This window comes from Bos grunniens, chromosome 12, assembly GCF_055505025.1.
Source record: "Bos grunniens cultivar Pamir isolate PY7600 chromosome 12, Bosgru_T2T1.0, whole genome shotgun sequence".
Lineage (NCBI taxonomy): Eukaryota > Metazoa > Chordata > Mammalia > Artiodactyla > Bovidae > Bos > Bos grunniens.
The window spans coordinates 15,884,643-15,903,174 of NC_141176.1; the positions used below are offsets into that span (position 1 = coordinate 15,884,643).

At 44.0% G+C, this 18,532-nt stretch overlaps 1 protein-coding gene across 4 annotated transcripts in view; it reads left to right on the forward strand.

The window, feature by feature from the left end:
- The first annotated feature begins 8,404 nt into the window (after positions 1 to 8,404).
- Positions 8,405 to 18,532, forward strand: part of COG3 (component of oligomeric golgi complex 3) — a 61,338-nt gene continuing 51,210 nt past the window's right edge. Inside the window, exons 1-2 of one of the 4 annotated variants that reach the window (XM_086328903.1) lie at positions 8,405 to 9,006; positions 18,233 to 18,379. In XM_086328903.1, the coding sequence (XP_086185029.1) occupies positions 8,830 to 9,006; positions 18,233 to 18,379 (324 nt within the window). In that variant the 5' untranslated portion in view covers positions 8,405 to 8,829. Of the gene's footprint in view, positions 9,007 to 17,463; positions 17,778 to 18,232; positions 18,380 to 18,532 lie in introns of those variants that run through there. The other 3 variants (XM_086328906.1, XM_086328905.1, XM_086328904.1) reach the window with 3 other exon arrangements.

The window sequence follows — 18,532 nt, forward strand, 5'->3', positions numbered from 1 at the left end:
TTGTCCAGATTTAAAGTGATTTATACAGATCACTGATGTGTGAATAAGAAACTGATACAGTGAGTAAGCAAAGAAATAATTTGAAAAGGCAAACAGATCTTCAAATACTTGTTGAAGCTATAAAAACCAACACTAAGAGAAGTGATTCTCATAATAAATTAAGGATCGTGTAGGAAGAAATTCAACAGTTTCAAATTACCATGCTCTGAAAAATGCAAGAGGCAATTGCAGACAGGCGGGTGCCATAAGAATATTTTCTTTCAAATGATCTCATCTTGTTACTTCATTGTAAGCCATGGAGTGAACGCATAAATCTGAGAAGCCTGATGTTTAATCCATGCTCCTCACCGATGCTCTGATTTAATGTTTTGGCACTTAAAGCTCACCTACTGGGTAAAGTAAGGAGCAGGTGAGAGGAGCTTGATGCTACAGCATCAGCTGTTTTTGCAATGTTACATTATTGGCTGGGATCTTTGGCAGTGGTCAGATTTTAGTCACCGAGTGGGGCTGACCGAGGCGAGACCTTGAGGTAGATCAGAAGGAGGATTTGGGATCTGTATCTCCCATCTCCTCCGCGTTCTCCTCCCATCCTTGATCTGGAACACCCGTGACTCTTGTCCCATGGACAGTTTTCCATTTCCGGGGGCCTATTCTAAGACATTAACGGATGAAAAGTCTTAAGAAGCAAAGATGCAGCTTTAGAATGTTTAGTTACAGACATTTATAGTACGTAATAGGGACATTCACCATTATCTGTGCCTTTAGAGCAGCAGGATATAATGTGTGGCATTTTTTTTTTCTTCTTTTTTTTGCTACGATGCCTGGCAAGCAGGATTTTAGTTGTGTGATCAGGGATCAAACCCATGCCCCCTGCTATGAAAGTTGGAGTCTAAGACACTGGACCATCAGGGAAGTTGCTTTGTGGTGTTTCTTGAACCAAAGCCTTTGATCAGTGTTTTTAATGTGTTTTCATTTCATATACATATATGTATACTTTTTTTTATGAATCAAGAGCATGATTGTTTTAGGATTGCCACATGATTTCAGCTTCTACCCCACCTCCCTTGCTATTTTAATTAAGCTATAGAAGAACAGGGATTGATTTATATGCAAATGGTATGTACAAGCTAGATTTAGAAAAGGCAGAGGAACCAGAGTGAATTGCTAACGTCCGTTGGATCATAGAAAAAGCTAGAGAATTCCAGAAAAACATCTGCTTCATTGACTATGCTAAAGCCTTTGGCTGTGTGGATCACAACAAACTGGAAAATTCTTAAAGAGATGGGAATACCGGACCACCTTACCTGCCTCCTGAGAAATCTGTATTTCTCAGGAGGTCAAGAAGCAACAGAACCGAACATGGAACAACAGGCTGGTTCCAAATTGGGAAAGGAGTACATTAAGGCTGTATATTGTCACTCTGTTTATTTAACTTATGTGCAGAGTACATCATGCGAAATGGCGGACTGGATGAACCACAAGCCAGAGGCTTATGAAACAAACCCTCCAAAGAGACCCCAGGCCGGGATGCTGATGCTCTCCAGTGGCCACCTGGGATCCAGCTTCTGTGGCAAGGACGGGAGTATCCCCAGGCAGCCTGGTACAGATACGTGGGGTCCTAGTCGCTATTCTGGCCAGAAAGGAGTGGGCCCTGCATGGCTGTCTCGGTGTTAGGGCGAGCCGGCCACTGGCACTGGAGCCCCCCTGCACCCGCCCACCTGCTGCGGCCACCCGGAGGCGCACGTGCAGACTTGGAGGAGGGGAAGGAAGGGAAGCCAGACCACAGAAACCACGGGCACCCCTGGCTGGCCCTGAAGGCTCACCCACAGTTGTTCTTTAGCAAGCTCACAACCCAGTAAGGAAGTTGGGGCTGGGAGAGGTGAAGCAAAAGTGGCAAAAATTTTTTTCTCCTCCTCCTGTTTCAAGTTTACAGTTCAATTCAACAAAATGCCAGTCACGTTTGATAAAAATCTGCAGATGAAAAATTTAAAATGCAGGATCTAGGTTATTTCAGGTGGATATCTGCCTGTTATGCCATGACATAATCATGAAGGTTATTTAATTTGAAAAAGAAGAGATGTGTTTTTGCTTTTTGATTGTTTTGTTTTTAATCATCAAAAACAAACAAAACATCCCTCATTTACCAACCAGGCTGTTTATTTTAAAACAGAAGGCTGGAGAGCATATTTCCACCCAGGAGAGTCCTCCAAAGGTGACCAGTACCCCCTCTCCCCACATCCAGCCGAGAGAAGAAGGAAGGGATCTACTTTGGAGGTGGGGACAACCACTTTAGACCTGTGTCAGGGTTCGGTTATTTTAGATTTACTGCTAGGACATATTTACATGTTTTACACCATAACCTACTGGTCCCTGGCAGGGAGTCACAAGCTGAATGAGCAACACGTGGGGAATTAATACCAGCAGAGGCCAGTGGAGGTGGCTTCCAATTCTTGGTCAATCCCCTGAGGTCCAAGTCCTTCGAGCTTTCCTTTCTTTCCTCTACAGTTGGCCCAGCTGTTGCTCAATTTCCAGGCTGCTGTGGTGTTTATGCTCAGAGAAGGCAATGGCAACCCACTCCAGTGTTCTTGCCTGGAGAATCCCAGGGACAGGGGAGCCTGGTGGGCTGTTGTCTATGGGGTCGCACAGAGTCTGACATGACTGAAGCGACTTAACAGCAATAGCAGTGGTGTTTATGCTCACGTTCTTAATTTCAGAAAACAGTCACAAATCCCTTTCAGGAAACTTCCTTTCCTCTACCCTTTTCTGAAAGACTCCTCAAACCATTGCCTTATATATTTTGGCCACACTGTGCCATGTAGGAACCCCAAGGACTGAACTCGTGACCCCTGCAGTGGAAGCGTGGAGTCTTAGCCAGTGAACATCAGGGAATTCCCTGCAATATATATATCCCACAACCTAACTCGTCTCTGCTTCTTTATGGCAGGTCCCCAAATAGTTGCACATGTGTGTAGAACTTTATGGGTTCTCAATGGAACACTAATTAGGGACTTCTCTGGTGGTCCAGTGATTAGGACTCCACAATCCTTGGTCAGGGAAGTAAGATCCTGCAGCACAACCAAAGCAAAAAACAAAAAACGCTGCCCATTCTTAACTACTCCCATTAAGAAGGGGGTCAGACCCTCCCCTTGAATCTGGCCTGACTAAAGTGACTCACTTGGCAGAGTGCAGCAGAAATGACCTTCTGTGACTTCTGATGCAAGGTCAGAAGAAGCTGGAACAATCTCTTCAAGCCTTGAGTCACATCCAAATACTCTGAGGTCTTCACATATGAGTGGCCTAATGGAGAGACCCTGTGGCTCCGGACATGGCGAACAGAAAGGAGTCTTTTCTGATATGCCCTCTAGAAATTCCTGACCTGCAAGATTATGAAAGATAATGAAGCAGTGGTTCATGTGGGGCATGATTTTGGGGTTTGTTAGGTAGCAATAGATAATAGGAACTAAACCATTCCCTCTGTTGAAAAATATTTAAGCTGTGTCCGTTTTTTTCCCACAAAATTATCCTATGTATGTACTTTTTTGTGTTTAATATGTAAAAATTTCTCAGGATAGATTCTCTTATAAAATTGCTGGATCAAAGGGCTGTCTTCTCTTTCCATTTCTCTGGCCTGTGCTTTGTTAGGTGTTGGCAAGTTTCCCTCTAGAAAAGAGTGTATAAAAGTGGCCTTTTCCTTCAACTTCCCAAATATCTTTGAGGTCTCACCTCATCATCTTGTGTTTCATTTATTTACATTTAAATGGGAGAAAAACCTGCCTGCCTTACAGGGTTTCGATCAAGAGGTCAAAAGGGAAATTTGAATAACTTTATAAATGAAAATGTCATCTACGACGGTATGGGACCTTGGTCACTTGGGGATGAGACTCCTGTGATCTCATCTTTGTCATTTTCCCAAGATCAGTTCAGTTCAGTCATTCAGTCATGTCTGACTCTTTGAGACCCCATGGACTGCAGCATGCCAGGCTTCCCTCTCCATCACCAACTCCTGGAACTTGCTCAAACTCACGTCCATTGAGTCAGTTTCCCATCCAACCATCTCATCCTCTGTTGTCTCCTTCTCTTCCTGCCTTAAATCTTTCTCAGCATCAGGATCTTTTCTAATGAGCCAGTTCTTTGCATCAGGTGGCCAAAGCATTGGAGCTTCAGCTTCAGCATCGGTCCTTCCAGTGAATATTCAGGACTGATTTCCTTTAGGATGGACTGGTTGGATCTCCTTGCAGTCCAAGGGACTCTCAAGAGTCTTTTCCGACACCAAGGTAGCCTTTGCAGCCCTGTCTTCTCATTTCTCTTTTTCATGCACACACATTGTGTGAATATATAGTGTGTGCATCTGTGTGTGCTCAGTTGCATCTGACTCTTTACAACCCCATGGACTGTAGCCCGCCAGGGTCCTCTGTCAATGAGATTTCCCAGGCAAGAATACTAGAGGCTGCCATTTCCTTCTCCACGTGAATACATATGTGTGCGTTATACATACATGCATATATACACATATATGGGATATGAATGTTTATCAATTTGAGTGATTTTATGGAAACACTTATCAATACTTGAATCAAATAAATATATTGTTAAAAATTACAGTAGAGAGAGTTCCCTGGTGGTCTAGTGGCTAGGATTTGGAGCTTTCACCATTGTGACTTGGGTTCAGTCCCTGGTTGGGCAACTGTGATCCTGCAAGCTGTGAGGTGAGGGGCACCACCCCCCCCCAAAAAAAAATTACGGTAGCAAAGCTTGTCATGGCATCTAGTGCATCTGGGAATAGGCTAATCAGCAGTTGGAAATAGGAAGAAATTTGACTTGTGATATAGAGTATAAAAGTGGATCCATTATAGGAAATTTGTACTTTTTCTGGAGGTGGGGGGGCCACTAGATAGTATTTGCTCATACAGAAAAGAACACTACAGTATGAAGCAGAATTCAGCATATTATATTCCACACTCTCCACTGAATTTTGAGCAACTAGTGCATTGTTCCGGAGAAGGCAATGGCACCGCACTCTAGTACTCTTGCCTGGAAAATCCCATGGACGCAGGAGCCTGGTAGGCTGCAGTCCACACGGTCGCAAAGAGTTGGACATGACTGAGCGACTTCCCTTTCACTTTTCACTTTCATGCATTGGAGAAGGAAATGGCAACCCACTCCAGTATTCTTGCCTGGAGAATCCCAGGGACGGGGGAGCCTGGTGGACTGCCATCTATGGGGTCGCACAGAGTTGGACATGACTGAAGCGACTTGGCGGCAGCAGCAGCATGATTATGGGGCTTCCCTGGTGGCTCAGCGGTAAAGAATCTACCTGCAGGGGGCTCGGGTTTGATCCTTGGGTTGGGAACGTCCCTTGGAGAAGGAAATTGCAACCCACTCCGGTATTCTTGCCTGGAGAATCCCATGGACAGAGGAGCCTGGTGGGCTACAGTCCACTGGGTCGCAGAGTCGGTCACAACTTAGTGACTAAACAACAACCACAATAACAAAGCATGATTATGGGTTTAGGAAAATCTGCAATATAAACACATTTGTGAGAGAAGATGCCTCTGAAGGAGGATTTGGCCTCTGAAGGATAATACTTGGTGAAGAATTATCATCGCAAAGCTCAATAGGATAAACTTCATTTCTGATATTTTTGTAATCAGCCAGGCCTGAAAAGGAGGAAGTGTGTTTTAGGTATACTAATTAAACAAACAAAAAACCCCTTAACTTAGATGTAAAACTCACTGGAAAAAAAAAAGGAAAAGAAAGTAATTATTAATAATTCTAACCATCTGTGAATATTTGGGGAGTGTTTCCTTTGGTCAACAGTATGATACACTATTTCATTCTCAGTTTTATCATTTCTCCAAAGAGATACACATTTGTTACAGCACAAGAATTTTAACTCTTTAAAATATTTATATATTTATTTGGCTGCAGTGGGTTTTAGCTGTGGCATGTAGGATGTGCTAAGTGTGGAATCTTAACTGCTAGACCACCAGGCAAGTTTTAACTCTTGACGATGATATAATTTTCAATTCAGTTCAGTCGCTCAGTCATGTCCGACTCTTTATGACCCCATGAACCGCAGCACGCCAGGCCTCCCTGTTCACCACCAACTCCCGGAGTCCACCCAAACCCATGTCCATTGTGTCGGTGATGCCATTTTAGACTTTAGAAAACTGCAAAAGTGCTACAGAGTTCAGATGTGCCCTTCATCCAGCTTCACCTTGTGTTACCATCTTACATAACCACATTATGTATAACAATCAAAGCTGGGAAATTACTTTGGTACACTACTGTTATCTAAACCATAGGGCTTATTTTTTTCTATAGTTTTCCCCTTTTGTCCCAAGATCCAATACAGGCTCCCACATTGCATCTACTTGTCAAGTCTCTCTCGTCCCCTAAATGTAACAATTCGTCAGTCTTCCTTCTCATTTATGACTTCGACTTTTTTTTGTTGTGTTTTGATTTTGACACTTTTGAAGACTACTGATGAGCAGTTTTGTAGGATGTCTGTCAATTTGAGTTTGTTTGATGTTTTCTCATAATGAGAATGTGGTTTTGCATTTCTGGCAAGAATATCACAAAAGTGATACTATGTCCTTCTTCATCTATCACATTAGGAGTTTCATGGTGATGACGTTGACCTTGATCACTTGGTTAAGGGGCTGTCTTCCAGGTTTCTCCACTGTAGTTTTTACAGCCAGCCTCACCTCCCCCCATGAATAAATATCTTTGAGAGATCCTTTGATACTATGCAAATTTCTATATCTCCTCAAACTTTGACCCACTAATTTTAGCATCCTTAGATTTTTCCCTGCTTTTTAATTATTGCTGTGATATCCTTAATGATTTTTCCCCTCCATCTTTCTATGTTTATTGGTTGAAATTCTTTAGTAAAGTGGAGTCTTTTCTCCCCTATTTATTTATATCAGTGTGAACTCATAGGTATTTATTTTATTCTATAGGTTACAGTCAAATACTATCATTTATTTTGTTGCTGAAAATAAATGGCAGAACAGCTTTCCAATTATACATCTGTGTCGTGAATTATTGATCCAGTTCTTCAATGCTGGACATTTGAGTGGTTATTTGATACTATTTATGATGTCTGATATGCAGATGACACCACCCTTATGGCAGAAAGTGAAGAGGAACTAAAAAGCCTCTTGGTGAGTTAAAAGAGGAGAGTGAAAAAGTTGGCTGAAAGCTCAACATTCAGAAAACGAAGATCATGGCATCTGGTCCCATCACTTCATGGGAAATAGATGGAGAAACAGTGGAAACAGTGTCAGACTTTATTTTTTGGGCTCCAAAATCACAGCAGATGGTGACTGCAGCCATGAAATTAAAAGACGCTTACTCCTTGGAAGGAAAGTTATGACCAACCTAGACAGCATATTCAAAAGCAGAGACGTTACTTTGCCAACAAAGGTCCATAGTCAAGGCTATTGTTTTTCCTGTGGTCATGTATGGATGTGAGAGTTGGACTGTGAAGAAGGCTGAGCGCCAAAGAATGGATGCTTTTGAACTGTGGTGTTGGAGAAGACTCTTGAGAGTCCCTTGGACTGCAAGGAGATCAGCCCTGGGATTTCTTTGGAAGGAATGATGCTAAAGCTGAAACTCCAGTACTTTGGCCACCTCATGAGAAGAGCTGACTCATTGGCAAAGACTCTGATGCTGGGAGGGATTGGGGGCAGGAGGAGAAGGGGACGACAGAGGATGAGATGGCTGGATATCATCACGGACTCGATGGACTTGAGTTTGAGTGAACTCCGGGAGTTGGTGTTGGACAGGGAGGCCTGGTGTGCTGCGATTCATGGGGTCGCAAAGAGTTGGACACGACTGAGCGACTGAACTGAACTGAACTGAACTGAATGATGTCTGATCGGAGAAGGCAATGGCAACCCACTCCAGTACTCTCGCCCGGAAAATCCCATGGACGGAGGAGCCTGATAGGCTGCAGTCCATGTGGACACTAAGAGTCGCATATGACTGAGCAACTTCACTTTCACGCATTGGAGAAGGAAATGGCAACCCACTCCAGTATTCTTGGCCTGGAGAATCCCAGGAGCCTGAGAGGCTGCCGTCTATGGGGTCACACAGAGTCAGACACGACTGAAGCGACTTAGCAGCAGCAGTAGCAGCATAATGTCTGATTTTGGAGGAGGACCCGGCAACCCACTCCAGTATTCTTGCCTGAAGAATCCCCATGGACAGAGGAACCTGGCAGGCTACAGTCCATGGAGTTGCAAAGAGTCGGACACGACTGAAGCGACTTAGCGTGCATGATGTCTGATATACCTAAGCCTTTGAGTTTTTATGTTTCATAAATTAGGTTTCTAACAGCGGAATTTTGAATGTTGGAAAAGTTGTGGTAACTCAACACGCCAACACGGAAATCATAATCCACAGTTTAAGGTGCTGTGAGCTGAGAGAGGTAGCAGATCCTGGAGCTCAGTAAGGCCCCTGCCGGCAGGGTCACGGAACACAGTTGTCAATAACGACACGTAACAATAAAGTTATTGATGTTGAGATAGGGACTTCCTGTAGGGGCAAGTCTATTTCCGTTAGGGCCTAGAGCCTTCGTCCTGTCGGTTTACATCCCAACCGGAAATACTGGTACCCCGTCGAAAGCCACGTCGGTCCTGGACTCAGTCCCGCCCACGCAGGGGAAGGAATCGCTTCCGGAGTCAGGGTGGTCTGGCTCGCCCCGCCCCGCCGCCGGTGCCGCGCTGGAAGCCTCAGCGCTCCCGGAAGTGGCCCGGGCCTCTCTGTGTCTCTCTCGGGGTCCCCACCTCCCCGCTGCTGCTGAGGGCCACTGGGGAGGCGGCGATGGCGGAGGCGGCTCTGCTGCTGTCTCTGCCAGAGGCAGCGGCGGAGCGGGACGCTCGGGAGAAGCTGGCTCTGTGGGATGGGAGAGCGGACACGACGGCGCCGCTGACCGACCGGCAGACGGACTCGGTGCTGGCGCTGAAGGCGGCTGCCGAGGCCCTGCCCGTGCCGGCCGAGGTGAGGCGACGGCGGGAGCCGGGCTGGGTCAGCTCCGTGGGCGCGTCCGCCGACGCCCGCCCTGCAGACCCCCGTCCGGGGTCTCTGCCCTCCTTCCCGGGCGCGGGGACGGCTCCAGTGGGCGAGGCCGCTCCCCTTCCAGGGCTGTCAGGCCTCTCGCTGCCCGAGACCGCCGGCGCTGCCCCGCGGCGCGGGCCGGTTGGCCGGGAGCTTTGCCCCGGGTGTCCCTGGGGTCACCGAGCCCGAGTCCTGCCGCCCACCCTCTCCCGGAAGGAGAGCGCGGCGAACCCGAAGTGCTTCGCTTTCAGGACAGCCTCCTGTTGGTGTTTGTTTGCCACCTTAATGAATAACCCGGCTTCCTTTTCCCTAGGGGCACCTGGGGAAGACCAGAGTTAGTCCGGGGTGGCAGTTTTCATTCATCGCACGTTGATCTGTTGAGCTCTCGAATCAAGTGCAGGTCGTGTTTATATTTGACTTACAGCAGAGCAATAAAAATGTTTTTCTTTGGAAGCTAGGTCAGTACATTATTAGATAATGCTGGTTTTCGGTTTTAGTGTCCACGTTTCTAACTACCAGTTTGGGGTGCTATGCATTTTACTTTCTGTGTGATTCAGTTCAATTAATTATAATAACAAGAAGTACCTTTCATGAGTTGTCAGACGTTTGACAAACTTTTTCTGGCTTTGGGGGCCAGGTTCAGAAGGTCATTTTATTTGCACCCATAGTTACTTTTGATGTTGGAAGCCTTGTTTTCACACGTTGGTGTCCAAAGGCAGGTGGAGTTTAGCGATTTAAGCTTTTAGAGGGTAAGAACTTTGAAAATTCTCACTTAAACTGTCTCATGCTTTGCAGTAAAATACAGGTGTTCTTTCTTGGGTTTTTCTGTCCACCTGTATAAGTCTGTGCTGAAAGTGGATTTGAAATAAATAAAGAAGCAGGTAGAAATTTGCTTTGGCGTTGCCATCAAAGCATATTATGCTCGGGGAATAGAAGTTTGCTCTGTAAATATTTCAGTCTGTTTATAATTGGATCTGGCCTGTTACCAAAGCAGTATGCTTGGACATCCCAGTACCTTTGGCAAACTGTGTTCCATAAGAAAAGTGACCCAACTTGTTTCTGTTGTCTTGGGTCACAAACTATTATTCCCATTAAGCATGAGGGAGAGGGGTTGGAGAGAAGTAAATGGAATCTCTTCATTTTCATCCTGTTATGTGATATTCTTGCAATATAATGCCTACTGTTAGTAGGCAGTCATTTAACATATATTATGTGCCTAACTGAGGGCCAGGAATTGAGGACTGAAAGATAAGAAAGACAAGATCCCTGCCTCATAGAGCTTACAGAATTATGGTGATTATGAATATGTGAAAAAAGAGCGAAGAAGGTAAGTTCAAGGGGTGGTCCAGGATATAGAGGAAATAAAACAGGATGGTATGACACCAAGGAAAGAGGTATGTATGCCCTTTCAGATAAGATGCCTTCCATCTTATCTGAAACTAAGTAGAGAACTCATGTTGAAAAACAAGAAGCCAGCGTTGTAAAGACAAGAAAAGTAATCTAGCTAGAGGAAAAGGCAATGTAAAGTCCTGGGTAGGTAGAGTCTGACAAGATCAAAGGTTCAGTGAGGGTCTTCTGCTGTGTGCAGTCTCAGTGTTGGCTTCCTGTGAGAATCAGATACCACCCTGTCATTTACCCATCCTGAAACCTGTGAGGGGGATTTCTCATTGCTCGTCTGCTTTCAGCAGCCCTCTTTTCCCTTCATGTGTCGGACGGGAGACTTGGATGTGCATGTGTGTGCTCAGTCTCATCTGACTCTTGGGGACCCCGTGACTGTAGCCCGCCAGGCTCCTCTGTCCATGGGATTCTCCAGGCAAGAACACTGGAGTGGGCTGCCATCTCCTCCTCCAGGGGATCTTCCTGACCCAGGGATTGAACCAGGTATATTGTTTACCACTGAACCACCAGGGACTACTGAAATTGAATTTGTTAACCCTATTGTCACTCTTTTAACATTGGCAGTGAGAAAGAATGCCTCAGTTTTTATTTTGTCCAACCAGGGTATCTGTAAAGGATTTTCTGTAGCATTTTCCAATTTTCAGAATATAAATTGTTTCCTGAACAGCAGGAACTGAGCAAGTTAGTTGACTAGTAAAAGACCAGCTGCTGCTGCTAAGTCGCTTCAGTCGTGTCCGACTCTTAGCGACCTCATGGACTATAGCCTACCAGGCTCCTCCATCCATAGGATTTTCCAGGCAAGAGTACTGGAGTGGGTTGCCATTGCCTTCTCCGAAGAGACCAGCTAACTTTCAATAAATATCATAAAGCTGTTAATAACTTTCTTTTCTATGAAAGTGAACTAGTCTTTTCTTGGAAAGGAGTTACACTTTTTAAGTTGGTGTTAAATAAGAAAATTTGTGGTAGAGTGTTAGGTAGACTGGTTTCTTGTAGCTAGAGCATATTTTTTAGTCATGAGAGCCTTTTTCTTTCTGCCGAGTTTAGTCATTCTGGATAAAATGCCGAGATGATTTACCCTATAAGTTACCTGTAATTGACTGTTAGAGGTGTTTTCCTAAAGGTTTTGTGACCTTAGATTGATACTTCTCTGAAACTGTTTTCTTCTTTATAAAATGGGGATGATATGTGCCTCTCAGGGTATGTGAGAATTAAATCATGTATGTGCATACAGCAAACTACCTGTCAGTATTGTATTATATATGTGCTTTTCTCCCCAAATGATTTGTACCTTAAAAGAACAGGCTAGGATCTTATGATCTTGAGCTGATGTAGGTGTCACTCAGACCAGAGGTTAGAAAAGAAGGAGTTAGGTGCCTTGAGGAAGGTTCTGAGTCTCCATCTGTACCTCTTCAATGATTTGCTCCAAGCAGAGTTGATAATGTCAGGTTTCATTTAGGGAATAAATTCATTACATTGATTACAAAAGTGATTTTCTCTAACCCAAAACTGTGCAAGAAAAGTTTGGAGAGAAAGGCATATTTGCTTATTTTTTCCTGGCCCCGCTCAGCTGGTCAGGCAAGGCTTGATAATTTGTAATTAGTATTTGATATGTCAGTGTCCCTGTTCACATACAGTAGCTCTCCTCTGGGCTCGTTCCTCTCTGGTGGTGGATGTCTTCTCCATCCGGACACTGGGACGGTGCACGCGGACCAGAGGTGTCCAGTCGTCTGCTCTCCAGGAGTGAAAGAGCAGCCAGAACAGGAGAGTGGGTGACGCCAGCACACCCTTCTTGATTTCCCCTTCTGTTCCAGGTGCTTTGAGGAGAGAAGACAGCTGGGCAGATGTACCTAACGAGGACATCTTTTGAGAACTTTTCTAAAAACACATTTGTTCATTGTTTCTTTGGCTGCACCAGGTCTTAGCTGTGGCATGTGGGATCTAACTCCTTGACCAGGGGTTGACCCCTGGTTCCCTCCGTTGGGAGTCAGGAGTCTTAGCCAAGGGACCACCAGCGAAGTCCCTCATAACCTCTTGGAAAGCAACTTGTTTTGTGATTCTAAAAACTTCTTAGAAGTGGTTGCAATGCGGCTTCTAGCTTGTTTGGTTTGAGAGAAAATGGTTTTGTATTAGAACGAGGCAACAGGACAGGAAGCCGCCTTCTGCTTCTGATATTTAAAAGTTCTTGTGGTTGGAAAGTAGTCATTTGTGCATGAAGTGATCGAGTAGAATGCTCCTTCATGATTCGGATTATCTCATTTACTCACAACGTCCAGATTACAGATTATATTTGGAGTAACTGTGTAGTACCTTCTCAAGTAGATAGAGTTTTCAAATGATTTTATTTTCTAAAGTATATTAGAGGATGCATTCTTGTTCACAGTGGCAGCCAGAGCACACGTGTATGACGCCCCCGGGTCCTTTTGACACGACAGTGTTAGGGCGTGGCACACCCAGAAAAAGTGGTTTCAGTAAATCTGCATCTAAGACTTAATTACCTGACAATACAAATTGTGACAGTCTATAAAAGGGATGGTATATAGGTAACAGAATTTGAGAGTAAGTATAGAAGGAAATATTAAGGGTATTACGTTCACTTTACACCATGGGAGTCAGTAGATAAGACCTTAAATTGATGAATTCAAACACAGTTCTGTTAATCTGTGTTTTCGAGTTATGGAATAACCAACAAAAATACTGAAAACAGTGAACTTTTTAACTCTTCTGGTGATCTGGAATAAAAATATGAATAATTTTTATAAAAGAAAGTTGATACAAATTACAGATAATCTCTTTGGTTCCTTCTGCTTTTAAAAGTTCTCCATTTTACCCTCAAATTCCTTAGAAATATTTCTCAAATTATAAGCTTTATGTACCTCGGAGAAGAATTGAAAGGGCAGAGAAGGGAAGAGGGCAACTTGATTTTCAGGTAATCATTCTAAACTGCTGGACTTGTAAAATAATGCCTTTGTTATAATTTAATGAAAAGAGTTGTGAATTTGAAGTAAGAAAATAAATTCCATCTTTTTCTTACACTCTGTTGAAAATGCTGCATATCAAATGAAAAAGGCAAAGATGTATATATTATACTGCTATTTGGGTTTTAAAAAAAAGATAAAACTTTTTTTTTAAAAAAAGTAAAACTTTAAAAAAAAAAAAGGTTTTAAAACTTCCTTTGTATATGCATAAACTGTCTTAGGAAAGCTTCATGAGAAACTAGTTAACATTAGTAGCTCCTGGGGAGGGAACTGGGTGGCTGGGGAACAGGTCCATGGGAAGAAGATGTTTCCTATCATTTTGAATTTTGTGTTTTCTTAACGTCCCCCCTCAACCCTCAGCTGTTGGTGTGCCTGGAGGTGCCCTTCTTTTTCTAGATTTTTAGCTGCTTGATGACACTGGGACCTCAGCTCTCTGGTGGAATATAGTTCGTAGATTGTGTTTTTCTTACTATAAGAGTGCAGCTGCACTCTGTCTAGTCTTTTTATTTCAGCCTAGCCTCCATGTGCTTTCTTGCTTTCTGCTTTTTTTTTTTTTTCCAAATCTGTGCCTGATCCACATCTCCCTCCCTTTACCTTCTTGTGTGTGTGTTCGTTGCTCAGTCGTGTCTGACTCTTTGCAACCCCATGGACTATAGCCGCCAGGCTCCTCTGTCCATGGAATTCTCCAGGCAAGAATACTGGAGTGGATTGCCATTTCCTTCTCCAGGGGATCTTCCCAACCCAGGGATCAAACCCAGGTCTCCTGCATTGCAGGCAGACGCTTTACCAGTCTGAGCTTCTTAGATAACGTATAAACTGCTGAGAAAATTATGTGTTTGAATGTTGTCATGATCTGTTCATAAATAACTGATAAAGGTCATTTACAGACTATTCTGTTTCCAAGAAGCAGTTCAATTCTGATATATAAACGTACTTACTCCGTAAAGGGAACCCTTTTGCACTGTTGACGGGAATGCAAATTGGTGCAACCACTATGGACGACAGTATGGGGGTTTCTTAAAAGACTAAAAATAGAACTACCATATGATCCAGCAATCCCACTCCTGGGTATACATCAGCAGAAAACTCTTAATTTGAAAAGATACATGCACTCCAGTATTCATAGCACCACTACTTAATAGCCAAGACACAGGAGCAACTTAAATGTCCATCAGCAGATGAATGAACTAAAGAGATGTGGCATATATACAATGGACTAGTATGTAGCCACAAAAAAGAATGAACTAATGCCATTTGCAGCGACATGGATGAACTAGAGATTATCATACTAAGTCAGGTGAGTCAGACAAAAACAGACATGGCATGTGGAGTCTAAAAAATGATACCGATACTTACTTACAAAACAAACAAATTCACAAACGTAGAAAACAAACTGGTCACCAAAGGCAGAAGTGGGGGGATAACTAAGGAGTTTGGGATTAACAGGTGTTTACTAGTGTATATAAAATAGATGAACAACAAGGTTCTCTGTATAGCACAGAGAACTGTATTCAGTACCTTGTAATAGCCTGTAGCAGGAAAGAATCTGAAGAAAAATTTGTGTTTGTATATAGCTGAACCACTTTGCTGTACATCAGAAACTAACATAGCATTGTAAATCAACTGTACTTCAATACAAATTAATGTTTGTTTACTCTGTTTGTGCTCATCAGTAGCGGTGTTGATAATAATAATGTGATAATAGCAGCAGCTCTGATCGCTTGGTTCGCTGTCTGGCGGGCCTCGTGCCCCGTGCGTGGACTGCCGGCTCACACTCTGTGCAGCCACTCCAGGGAGGCAGCAGTTGTGGTGACTGGAGCGGCTGCACAGAGCGTGAACAGGCGCTCTTAGCTCCCTCTGTCCTCAGAACCGCTCATGGCAGCAGACAGCTGCTGGCCACACTTTAAACTCAAGGTAGAGTCTCACCAGATTCCAGAAACTTAGTTCTTAGTCCTTTTATATGCAGAGATTGTGTCGCCATTCAGCATGAGTTTATATGAACAGGTGATGCCCTTAATACATATTCACATACATCCAAGACCCTCCTGGCTTGTGGGGAGATTGAGGATCAGTCTCCTTCCTGAACTTTTTTTTTTTCTCTGTGCAGCTTCCCAGGGATCCAAGAAGTCTGCTTTCTCACACTTGTGTTTTCTTGTTTTTGCAGTGGTCCCATACAGATAATTTAATTTCTATATTGAATGAATGAAAAATGCTCAGTTGTGTCTGACTCTTGGCAAGGACTGTAGCCACCAGGAATTTGTCCATGGAATTTGCCAGGCAAGAATGCTGGAGTAGGTTGCCATTTCGTTCTCTAGGGGATCTTTCCGACCCAGGAATCGAATGTGTGTCTCCTACACCTCCTTCATTCAGTTCAGTTCAGTTTAGTTGCTCAGTCGTGTCCAACTCTTTGCAACCCCATGAACCGCAGCACACCAGGCGTCCCTGTCCATCACCAACTCCCAGAGTCCACCTAAACCCATGTCCATTGAGTCGGTGATGCCATCCAACCATCTCATCCTCTGTCATCCCATTCTCCTGCCCTCAGTCTTTCCCAGCATCAGGGTCTTTTCCAATGAGTCAGCTCTTCACATCAGGTGGCCAAAGTATTGGAGTTTCAGCTTCAGCATCAGTCCTTCCAATGAACACCCAGGACTGATCTCCTTTGGGATGGACTGGTTGGCTCTCCTTGCAGTCCAAGGGACTCTCAAGAGTCTTCTTCAACACCACAGTTCAAAAGCATCAATTCTTCGGTGGTCAGCTTTCTTTATAGTCCAACTCTCACATCTGTACATGACCACTGAAAAAACCATAACCTTGACTAGACGGACCTTTGTTGGCAAAGTAATGTCTCTGCTTTTTAATATGCTGTCTAGGTTGGCCATAACTTTCCTTCCAAGGAGTAAGCGTCTTTAATTTCATGGCTATGGTCACCATCTGCAGTGATTTTGGAGTCCAGAAAAATAAAGTCTGACACTGTTTCCCCATCTATCTGCCATGAAGTGATGGGACTGAATGCCATGATCTTAGTTTTCTGAATGTTGAGCTTTAAGCCAACTTTTTCACTTTCCTCTGATTTTCATCAAGAGGCTCTTTAGTTCTTCTCTTTCTGCCATAAGGGTGGTGTCATCTGCATATCTGAGGTTATTGATAATTCTGGCAATCTTGATTCCAGCTTGTGCTTCCTCCAGCCGTGTTTCTCATGATGTACTCTGCATGTAAGTTAAATAAGCAGGGTGACAATATACAACCGTGACATACTCCTTTTCCTATTTGGAACCAGTCTGTTGTTCCATGTCCAGTTCTGCATTAGCAGGTGGATTTCTTGACCACTGTGCCACCTGGTGGTCTGTGGAAGTCCGTCATTAACTTAGAAATACTTAGATATTAAGTAACTTGCCCACTGTAACACATCTCATAAGTGAGCAGGAGCAGGGAATTCCCTGGTGGTCCAGTTATTAGGACTTTGTGCTTTCACAGCTGAGGATGTGTGTTCGATCCCTGGTGGGGGACCTAGGCTCCCAAAAGCTGCATGGCTGGAAAAATAGGGAGCAGGAGCAGGGTTCAAGGCAGGCTGTGCTATAAAGTGCTTTATTTACCATGGCTGAGAGGACAGCTCCACGTGAACCCGGGTACAAAATCCCTTACATTTAAAGGGTCGTATTTCTAAATTAATGATGGTGCATTTTGTATCTCCCTTATTTTATTTTAGCTTTGAAAAGAAAATACTGCCTTCAGATGAAATTTCTGTATCTAGAGAAATAGGAAGCAATTTCCTAAAACCTTGGATTAAGGTCTTTTATTGCTAGACTTCAGGTGTCATGCCCTAAGGGCTGAAAACTGGGCTTGAAAAGAAACAGTTGGGGCTTTTTTACCTTCCCCAGCAATCACACTCCGCCCCCTTCTCCCCCCGGCCCTTTTAGGTATAAAAACAGCCTGCCTGTGTGACTCTAAGTAAATGAACACCGGGACTATCTTTAGTAATGGAGAACTAGACAGTATTCTGGGTCTGATGGCATCAAAGTGAGGCGCTCAGGACTCTGATGGGACACTCTGAAATTCTTTCTCTTCAGTTGTAATTTCAGAATCGGTCAGCCGGAAGATGTGGGTGAAGCCTGTCAGCTGTGTGGAGGTAGTGGCAGGAGGTGCAGCTGTGGCCCTTGATTTCTGGGTGTGCTTTGTCTTCTGCTGGTTGGGTTAAGGAGGTTAGTCTTCCGTGCTGATGCCTGAGAGGGCCTGCTGCTTTCGTTAGCACACAGGCTTTGCCTTTGGTGCTAGTTCACCAGAGGCTCCAGTAGGAGAATGTGTGCAAATTAGTACAGATTCACCACCAGTTTTCAAAAGGTAAGCCTAAAACTTTACTAGTGGGATATTGGTATCCTGTTGACATTTTGAGACTAGCGTTTAATATGTGTGTGTGTGTGCTCAGTTGCTCAGTCGTGTCTGGCTCTTGGCGACCCCAAGGACTGTAGCCTGCCAGGGTCCTCTGTCCATGGAATTTTCCAGGCAAGAATTCTGGAGTGGGTTGCCATTTCTTCCTGCAGAGGATCTTCCCAACCCAGAGACTGAACACACATCTTTTGTGTTTCCTGTGTTGGGAGGCAGATTCTTTATGGCTGTGTCACCATAGAGAGAGCCTAACTATAAGTGTTAGTATTATATGGCACTTACTAACCTTAGATGATTTAATGGAAAACATTTCTTCTCTTTCAGACATACTGAGATGGACTACCAGTCTTGAGTTAAGTTCAGAGAATTTTCAATTTATTTGAATCTCTTTGTGGCTCTCTTTTTTCAAGCTCCCTATTGAAGATTTATGCAGTTTACCCTCCCAGTCACTGCCCATTGCACAGACTTCAGTGGTGCCCGAATCTACAGAAGACATTCTCTTAAAGGGATTCACGTCCTTAGAAATGGAAGAAGAAAGAATCGAAACTGCACAGCAGGTGAATGGCAGCTTTTTCTTCTAAGAATATTTAGTGTTTTAAAAGTTTCAAGAGAGGGCTAATAAAGGCCCTAATTAAAACTTTTGATCTTTTAAAATTGTAGTTAAAATCTTTCTAGAATTTTTGTGCGTGTGTGTGTGGGAGAAGGATGTA